The following is a 10,481-nucleotide window of genomic DNA, read 5'->3' as shown; positions in this document are numbered from 1 at the left end:
TTACTGGATTATTAACTTTTCTACAAAACAGTACTTATATATATATATGATTACTCAGAGCAAAAAGGAATTTATAGCTTAACTAGAGATAAATGATTTCTACAGTATTAAAGCAAACTTAAAGTCAGTTAGTGTTAACTATTCTCCTGTTTTATAAAGAATGGTCATTTCCAAGATTTTTTCTGAACTCCATTAAAAATCATAAATATAAGATGAAAATAATTATTTGATTTACTTAACAATGTAAATAGAATTACAAAAGGTTTTGCATATAAATATCTGAAGACCCATCATTTCTTCAGTAAACATTTTCATCCAAGAGCACATATATAAACCTGAAGCTTTATCCACAAAACAAGCCTCAAAAATTTGCAAACAGTGAATTCAGATGTCAAATTCTCAACAAGTTTATGTAGAATATAAAATCCTCATGTGTTTGCAAATGTCTCAATCATAAATGGCCAGATCACCAAATGTACAATACCATTAGTTCACACTTTTTCTCGAATTTCTTAGTCTTATTCTTTTGCATTTAGCTTATTAGTAGCCCCTAAAGTTTCCTCTCCTTCCTCGGAAACCACCTCTGTAGGGCATTCCACGGCTTGAGCTATATCCAAATCCTCTCCCTCTGCCTCTGCCTCGTCCACGGAAACTACCACCAGCTGTCAATGTAAATATATAAATGTCAGTCTCTACTTGGAAATTTATAAAAATATGAAGTTATAGAAAAAAAAAGCTAATACTATCATCCATCATCAACACTAGAAGCCATAAGAATACTTACAGTATTGTCCTGCCCTTTGGCTGTACTTGTCTCTGGGAGGAGCATATATCTGTCGTTCTCCCTTCATGCTCTTTGGACTGGTTGAGTCAAAAGTAATTGGTGTGTGTCTCTTTTCAGCTCCGTTAACAGATGGTTTGCTAGTTGCGGATGCTGGCTTCCAAGAAAGTGCAATGTTGGACTGTGAAGAGATAAAAGAGTACTTATAAAACTCTACCTCATCATTAATTTTCTACACCTGTAATACATACTAAATTACTTTGCTGCACCACTGAAACAGGTTGCAGCACTCTCTTAGGTTCTTATATTTTTCCTGAATTATCTAGCATTGTCCAGTAATTGTAGTAAATGCTTTTTCTTCTTCTAAATTTTGTTACTTCAGATCCCCCCACCCATAAAAAAAAAAAAGTTTTGTTCCATTCTGGAACACTTCAATTTCTTTGTATTCTACAAATCAATATTCTGCCACTTGAAACTGAAAATACCTTGTAAGATGGTGGCTGGTGGAACAAATCCTTGATAAGAAGATTGATATTTGCTGTTGTCTTCAGTGCTATTAGCTTAATCTTGTTCTCTTCTGTCTTCAGCTCCTCCCCGCTCTTATTGGCCAAAGCCTCACGGAGCCTTTTCTGATATGCCTGTGATACCCGGGCAAAGTACTGTAGACTGGAATGATGAAGATGAGATTAAGATTTATCATTACTAACCATGGCATGTGTGTATGTGAGTGTGTATGTATACATGTATGTATGTATGTATGTATGTATGTATGTATGTGTGTGTCCGTGTATGTGAGAGTGTGTGAGTATGTGTGAGAGTATGCAAGTATATGTATGTGTATGTAAGTGTATGTATGTGTATGTATGTGTATGTATGGGTATGTATGTGTATGTGTGAGTGTGTGAGAGTGTGTGCGTGTGAGAGCGTGTGCATGTGAGAGCGTGTGTGTGTGAGTGTGAGTGTGAGTGTGAGTGTGAGTGTGAGTGTGTGTGTGTGTAAGAGTGTGTGTGCGTGTGTGTGTGTAAGAGTGTGTGTGTGTGTGTGTATAAGTGTGTGTGTGTGTGTGTGTGTGTGTGTGTGTGTGTGTGTGTGTGTGTGTGTGTGTGTGTGTGTGTGTGTGTGTGTGTGTGTGTGTGTGTGTGTGTGAGAGAGAGAGAATGAGTGTATGTGTATGAGAGTGAGAATGTGTGTATGTGTGTGAGAGAGAGAATGTGTGTATGTGTGTATGTGTGTATGTGTGTGTGTGTGAGTGTGTGTGTATGTGTGTGTGTGTGTGTGTGTGTGTGTGTGTGTGTGTGTGTGTGTGTGTGTGTGTGTGTGTGTGTGTGAGTGTGTGTGTGTGTGTGTGTGTGTGTGTGTGTGTGTGTGTGTGTGTGTGTGTGTGTGTGTGTGTGTGTGTGTGTGTGTGTGTGTGTGTGAGTGTGTGAGAGTATGCATGTATGTGTGTGAATGTGTGTGTATGTGTGAGAATATGCATATATATATATATATATATATATATATATATATATATATATATATATATATATATGTATGTATATGTGTGTGTGTGTGTGTGTGTGTGTGTGTGTGTGTGTGTGTGTGTGTGTGTGTGTGTGTGTGTGTGTGTGTGTGTGTGTGTGTGTGTGTGTGTGTGTGTGTGTGTGCATGAGTGCAGGTGTTTGACAAGATATACATAAGACTACAAAACCATAGGATGAGTACACTGAACAAAAATATTGGAAAACTAAATTAAAACAATAATATTAATATATAATATATTATATATTATTTATATATATATATTTTATATATATAATATATTATAAATGCAAGGACATTGTGTGTTGTGTGTGTATGTGTTGGGATGTGTTTTGTGATGTGTGTAGGGGTTTGTGTGTGTGTGTGTGAAAAAGTTGCCTTCACTTTACAGCGACAATACCCGAGATGAAAACAACAGGCTGTGAAAGCTCGGCTGCATTGTCGAACTACTGCAGCAAGAGTTCCGGGATTTCTACATTCCACCACAGTGGATAATGGTGGACGAGAGTCTCTAGAAGTTCAAAGGCAGACTAAGGTAGGTAACATACAACCCTATCAAAAGAGCTCGTTTTGGGCTCAAGATTTATAAACTAAGTGTATCCTTGCGTCCCACATGTGGATATACGTGCTTTCATATTTTATACAGGCCAGGACAGGGGAGAGGTGCCAGCTTCACACAAGGCCGTCATCGACCTTATAGAGTCGGCGGAGGTACTTGACAAGGGTTACAATTTATATGTTGATAGCTGGTATACAATCCCCTACCTTATTCCATTGGCTCCAGGGCCGCAAAATGTGTGTGGTGTGTGTGTGCTTGTGTGTGTGTGTTGTGTATGTGTGTGTGTGTGTGTGTGTGTGTGCATGAGTCAGGTGTACCTCAACAGGGATGCTATGCATCAAATGGATGGATAAAAGGGCACTCTATCTTCTTTTCACATTGCATAAATATGAGATGGTGGAAACAGAGAAAGAAAACAGAAATGGAGAGAAAGTAGTCAAACCTAAGGCCAACATTGACTACAATGAGAGTAAGAAGAGAGCTGATGTTGGGGATCAATTGGCTTCTTCATACCCAGCAGTAAGAAGCCTCAAATGGTATAAGAAAGTATTTATGTATCTGTTTGATATGGCTATGATAAATTCTTTCCTCATTTCCAAGCCCGTCAGTGGAAACATTGGGCAGCAGCTGATTTTAAGGCAGGAGGTGGTTAGAGGCCTCTTTATGAACATTTACCACAAGTGCCTAATATAGTGGCAGAGGACAGCCAGCTATAACCAATTCAGCACTCCAACTTCAAGGGAGAAATCCCCATGTAATTTGCAAAATAGAGGGGAAGAAATACAAGATATACATAAGACTACAAAACCATAGGATGAGTACACTGGATGTATTTGGATGTTTCGAGAATTACCATAAAAAAATAAATTATTAAGGTGTTAGTGTACATACTGTAAATAACTTTTGTTTACATGCAAATACATGTATTTGTTTCACTCCCTTTTTTATTGCCCACATCCAAGAAAAGTAAGCTCACAAAAGTTTATAGAATACTCTATGACATTGGTAAAATGAAACCATTACCGATTGTTAACCATTTTGATAGTTTCTGAAAAAATTAAAATGATGGAAGTCCTCTTTTTCTTTTACTAGATTCACAGCTATATGTATTCCATAAAGAGCTAATAAAAAGACTTGCTATCCGAGTCTAAAATATTGAAAAAAAAAAAAGGTTATTTTCATACCTCTCCAGTTTTCATACAAAATGGGAAACCAATGTCAAACTGCTTCTAGCGCGGCCTCCCACACCACACGAGCATAAAATAAATACCGCTACGGACCTCCAGGCCATATATGATATTACCACCACTGTATACACTAATCTCGAAAAGCACAACCAATGGGTTAATGTTTATAACTTTGTAGCAATTAGAGGGAAGCAATGGTGTTGTGGTGATGCACCTGACAAAATAAGTTTCCTTCAAACAATTTACCTGTTAATCAATTCAACTTTTGCTGCCTTGAAACATGTATCAACACCAGCTTTAGCAATACATGTCAGTCCACAAAACTGGTATAAAGGTGCAGTTACAAAGCACTTTTCAGACAACAATGTTGTTGGCAACAAGGTCTGTACCCATAGGCAAAATGCTGTTTCTATGGTGGCAACAAGGTCTGTATCCATAGGCAAAATGCTGTTTCTATGGTAAGATGGAAAATATAAATTGGAAGCTGTGATGGGAAATGAATACATGAGAGACTAAGGTACAATTAGATTTTTTGTATCATTATAAATTGTGTGTGTAAGATTTTAATGTATGAAACTATTTCCAAAATATGTAACAAAAATGACTCAAAGTTATAAATCATTTTTACACATATTTTGGTATTCTTGATATGCTTGCTTTCAGAGAAACTGAGGGAATTTGTGTGTCCATCTTACATATGTGTGGTGTCACCAAAGTGGCAATTCTTGAAAGGAAACCCTCTTCATACAAAGGAAAATGTGAAGTCCTTGATGTCTCCTCTAAGCATAATTCTTGTAGTAAACTGTGGACGCTAATAAAAAATGAATGTGCAACATTTATTCGGGATTATAAAGCCTGTACACCCATCAACATAGTTAACCCATTCGCGCCGGATGACGTGCTGACACATTTCATGGTTTTTGCGTCAGATGCCGGCGATGAGATATTTGGTTAAGGCTGGCGCTCGGGGTGAATGAGTGGACAGCCCAGGCTCCCGGCTAGTGTACCCGAGAATCCCGAGGCGTTAGGCTTATGTGTTCAAAACCCCCGGCATTCTGACCATTCAGAGCCAGAGCAGCCCCAGCGTGAATGGGTTAAGAGATGTGCCGATGTAACCACCCGAGCACACCTGATTGCTATGATGGTTTTGAAAACGGAGCACAAAACAGTTGATTCATCCGCTGTGCTGTCATGCCATGTGACCACCTGCTTGTGATAAGTACAACAAACTGCCCACGATGGTGACAACTTTGCTGACTGAAACATGCCCATGTGACCACAGCATAAATAGACAATGTTAGGCTTCATACAAAAAAAATCAAACCCCACTGTGCCCTTACCGGAGTCTGAAGTCTTTGAGACGATCTGGATTCTCAGTGAGGAATTCTACATTATGTTTTGCCAGTTGGTGGAAAGTGAAAAGAAGACACTCTACACGTGAAAACTCCAAGCTCACTCCACCTTCTAAGGCCTCTGTTGCTGCATCGCCCTCTGGGGGGAGGGGCATAACTTCCTGGAAGAAAAGTACAACATACTCATTATAAGACAGGACTAATATGAAGGATATCAATTTTCTAAGAAAAAGATGAAAATTATCATCCTTTTAAATTTTGCTCTCAAACTCTGACTAATTTATAAAGTCACCATGGCAAAGTTTGTTGGTAGAATATGATGAGAAATATTACAGGAACTTAGGAACTTAATCACCAATAAATCACAATAAACAGTGTATAATAAAAGCACTAACCAGCAATTTGTCATAAATAGCTAGGACTTTCAATCCAATATCTTCCATGCCGCCTGCATGTGGTACAAGTTCAGCCATTATCTTCAGTAAATCAAGAATAAGAGCAGCATTGTTTCCACCATCAGCAACAGCAGACTCAAGATGATCTAATGCTGGTACAACTTCTCGCCACATGTATTCAACAAATTGAGTAGACCGTACTTGAGACTGTAAAGAAATCAAAAAGGATTGAGCTATTTTTTGTTTTTGTCTTTTTGTATCCAAGGATTTTTCTTCAAGCCTGAGCAATACATCACAGACAAAATTATTTCAATTTTATAATACTTTTAAGGCTTCATTTATATATAAAAATCATCATGTAGCTAAACATCAATAAAACTTAGAAAGAAAGTGCTGCAAGAGACAATTAATTAAACAAAGAATTAGAAGTAACTTACAGAGAAATATGGCAAAGCTTGCTTGGTGCATGTGGCAAGACGATGAACACTCTCAAGGTCTGCTGGGTCAAAGGGTCTTGTAAAGTCCACTTGTTCAGCTACAAGGTCAACCAACTGCTGGTAACCCTTAATAGTTTGACATAACTTCAATTCACGGAGGATTCCCATAACCAAAGTAAATTCGTCTTCTGATGAAGCAACCTGGAATTTTATTTTTTTGTGCCATTAGTGCACAAATAAAAGAAGAAGAAAAATTTAACAATACTAACTGATAAATCAAGTTATATACATGAAACAAAATCAGTTACCTGTAAAACCTTTTTGGCTTCAGTAAGAATCAGATTTTCAACTTCTGTATTAAATACTTCTGACCCTAAAGAGCGAATCTTTGTGTGCAGGAAACGGATGCATCGCTCACGCACTAGCTCATCTTCACTATGTTCAATCTGGTAGAAGAGTCCTGTCAATGTTCCTGTTAGAGAGAAATAAGGTATAACTGGAGGGAAAACTAAATTCTAAGTAGTTGTCTTGGAAGTCTTTTGAGATATTACTTTGAAACCAGTAAAAAGCTTTACCCAACAATATTCTATAATCAAACTGCACCATAATCAATTAAAGTATTTAGTAGACATTTTACAATTTACATAAAAGCAAAGAATAAAGCTTTACACTATGCATTTTCATTTTTTTAAATACATGGAATAGGCAACTCACCTTTGGCATCTGTTTTAAGCAGTGTAACAAGAGAATTCTGCACAGCAGCTAACTCAGCTTGGTCTTCCATCTGCAACAACTGGGCCAAAATGTCAGCCACTTTGGGCACCAATTCTGTGCGACCCTTACAAAGGCTCGGCAGGTCTTTGATGGCTTGCTTACGTATCTGCAGACAAAAATGCAAGTTGAAAAAATTTCTATGCAGAAATATTGGTATCAGAAAATAACTAAGATATTTTCCATCCTATTATAATGTTATGTACTTGTGTTATGAATAACTACTAATGAATAACAAAAACAAAATTTGATACTAACTGTAACATCATCATCTTCACAGAGATCAAAAAGGGCATTCAGTGCCTGATCCTGATGAGTTGGGAAAAGATGGAAGAACCGGGCAATGAACTGTGATGTCAGTCTTCTTTCACCAGATCCTCCCTTCACACCAGTTAAGATCTCTGCGAATTCCGCATCATGCTGAAAATATGGATTAATTTAATATAACACTCCTATGGACATATTTTAACTATTTACATAAAACTGCAGGCCTTTTCTCAACTGATTTTCCCTAATAGGTCTGTTTCACAAGTTGCCAAACATTAGAGGCCTGCTGATTTAAGAGATATTTCCATTGGTTATTGTCTATAGGTGGACTGAATGTCCGATCTTTAAGAAAAACAGATGGCTCTTTTCAAACAAGTGCATAGCCAGGAAGACAAACACAGATTTGTCAATTATTACTTGTGAAGGATGAAGGTCACTGGAGCACCTAAGTGCATTTGCCCTTATTATAACTTCAATATTATAAATTTGTCTAAAAATGTTATCTGTGAAAAGTGTCTGGTTTTCATAAATCATTATTTCCTTACACCCTTTTCTGTGACACCAGTAATGCCATTATCCAATATATATCAGCCAACAATATACTTATGCGTATCTAAGGACTTATGTATCCACAAAGTTTTCTAGGCTTACTCAGGCAATGTAAATGATCATATTCTGAAAGCATAATACCACAGTAGAGGAGCTTGCTATGGTACTAATCTCAAGAGTGTTGGCATTACATCCTGAAAGAAGTAAACTATTCTAGAATATAATGATAATCATGAATAACAGGCTAATACATTAATCAAAATCCCATACGTCCCTCCCGGATTCAGCCACATGGACAACTTATCCATGGATTCCAAAACTATAATGTGGCAGCATCCTCTGCTGTAGTTTCCACTGATGTTCAACTCTGAAACCGAAACGCGGATAATGAATGGGCGTCACAGACACGCAAACCCTTTCCTTGCCGCCACCTTAAATCCGGACACCCGGCCAAAAGCACCATCGACCTAAACAGCCAACAAATATAAAGATTAATATATCGTCCTATCAGACCTGCCCCGTCATCTAATAATTCTAAGGTCAGCACAGGATAGGATTCGCCATAAACATTGGACTCGACTTAAGAAATGGCATCTCGTTTCCTCATTGATCCCTCCGAGGAAGACGCGTGCCTCCATGTTTACGTGACGTTAAATCCTCTAAGAAATGTAACTACAGCCTTGCACTGTTAACTTACTTTAGCTGCGCCATCTTTGGCGTCAGATATAATATTGTAGAGCGCATACAATCGGTCCACGGTCGCCATGTTAGCGAAAATAGCAGAGCATTGACCTACGAAACGACCCACTCGCTCTGGTGATAAACGTAAACACATTTGTTTTCGAATGCTACATAAATTCAATAAATTTTTGTTCCAACAGGTATCTTCAAATGAAATTATATATATCATATATTTCTGGAAAATTACCTAACATTTTCGTAAAAAGATTGATAAATTTTAATAGTTACATTGAAAATACATTCGGAATCGAATGTTTATTGGTATGAAACGCACGTGATGAAAACACCAAAAATATGCGTTAATTTTCAAGTTCTCGGAGTCTTGTGTGTTTAGCTTTACATATCTATTAAGTAATTTTACATTTAAATAAACTTAAAAAAAAGCCAAGTGTCTCTTTTCTTGGTTATATTTCAAAGGGAAATGGCCATTATGCAAATACCGTATAAAAGAATAACTACATAAGGTAGATACTTCAGGTTCATCAAGATTCTTTTCGCCATTCTTATCTTATAATCACTGTCATATATGTCTAACACATAATATATAATACCGTAGTAAGTTATGAATTAATTATATTTAAAAGTCCATTCATATCTGGCAACACAGTGGACACAATCGCCGTGCACATGAGGAGGGGGAGCGGGAGGGGGGTTATACCCAAATTAGGAAGAATTTCAAGACAAATAAAAACAGTATGTCGTTTGTAATTTAAATGTTTAGAAAGAAACGCACAATGACATACAAAGCGGGGCCCTTTCTCATGAAACATATTGGTCGTGCGATTTATTTAATTCTACTTACAAGTTGCTGCGGTCTATAATTAAAGGAGGTCATGTCCAACAACCAATTGGGTCGCAGAGTCATACGGTCGTCGTGGCATCCATGCTTCGTGCTTCGCTATGGGCTAACAAACTTCTACCAATATATTCTGAGGATATGGAATTTAAACTGGGGCTTCACTTGACGACAAGTCGCAAGATCTATCCGTCCAGAATAAATGTGCAATTTTACTGGCCTTCATCTAAGCGTCAACAAGGGCGGAGGTCACGCCGATCGGTGCATATATTATATTAATATATTGATTTTCCGCCAGCTCTCGCTCGTTCAGTTTCTCCACATTCTACTTCGGTGTTCTTCATTTTTTTCATCGCAACCCAGTTTAGTCACACGTACTACACTCTCAGAACTAGCAAGTTTTATTTCCGGTTTTATCTATCCTTTTTTTTATTATTCTTTTTTTACATCATATGTGTATTTTTTCTTTATTTCATATTGCGACGATTTTTAATGGGACGCAGTGACCCATTGACCTCGGGACCTGTACTCTGAACGACTGCTTTACTGTAATGTTCTCCTATAAACCTCTAGTATAGAAACTGATGGACGTTCTGAAAAAATACCACCCTCCCCCATCAGATCATGCACACGGACCTGATTAGGAGAATAAACAAAGATCTAAATAAAATTTCAGAACAGGCACACTATGCAGATGTAATGGCAAATCAGCATTAAGATCTTGCGTCTTGTCACCTATAGCACAATTTATAGCACATACAACTGGAATACTAAATGAAACAGACATAAGTGAAACAGGTTACTGTTCACTTCGAAGCTTCTTTTAGCATAATCGGATTTCTTCTCCTTTTAGGAGGTTAGAAGTCAACAATCTCCACATTTCTTTATCACGCTTTGTCCGTCACATCTATAAAGTCCTTTGGCCTGGTCCCTTTTTATACATCGGTCAGTCAAATCCTTTGAATTCCGTGTATTCTCTTGTCTTCTATCATACCCATCAAAGCCCATCATCACATTTAACCAGATTGAATACTTTTTCGTTCGACACTTTATGGGCCCATTTCAAGTTTTTCGATATCACCACACGCATTTTCATGTTGTATAATATACACGTCTCTGAGCTAT

At 37.6% G+C, this 10,481-nt stretch overlaps 1 protein-coding gene across 1 annotated transcript; it reads right to left on the bottom strand.

The window, feature by feature from the left end:
• Positions 1-206: 206 nt before the first annotated feature.
• On the bottom strand, positions 207-8,674 carry cass (apoptosis inhibitor cassowary). The gene is made up of 10 exons (XM_086550798.1): positions 8,517-8,674; positions 7,262-7,423; positions 6,947-7,112; positions 6,541-6,704; positions 6,233-6,433; positions 5,796-6,002; positions 5,389-5,561; positions 1,267-1,447; positions 785-962; positions 207-662 (listed from the first exon to the last, which is right to left on the bottom strand). Exons 1-10 carry the CDS (start codon positions 8,652-8,654, stop codon positions 541-543), a joined length of 1,692 nt encoding a protein of 563 aa, XP_086406924.1. The 5' UTR covers positions 8,655-8,674; the 3' UTR covers positions 207-540.
• Positions 8,675-10,481: the final 1,807 nt, after the last annotated feature.

This window comes from Penaeus japonicus, unplaced genomic scaffold (genome assembly GCF_977035675.1).
Source record: "Penaeus japonicus unplaced genomic scaffold, GWHDUDI00000001_assembly GWHDUDI00000024, whole genome shotgun sequence".
NCBI classification, from domain to species: Eukaryota; Metazoa; Arthropoda; class Malacostraca; order Decapoda; family Penaeidae; genus Penaeus; species Penaeus japonicus.
This window is presented reverse-complemented; position numbering and strand designations above follow the sequence as displayed.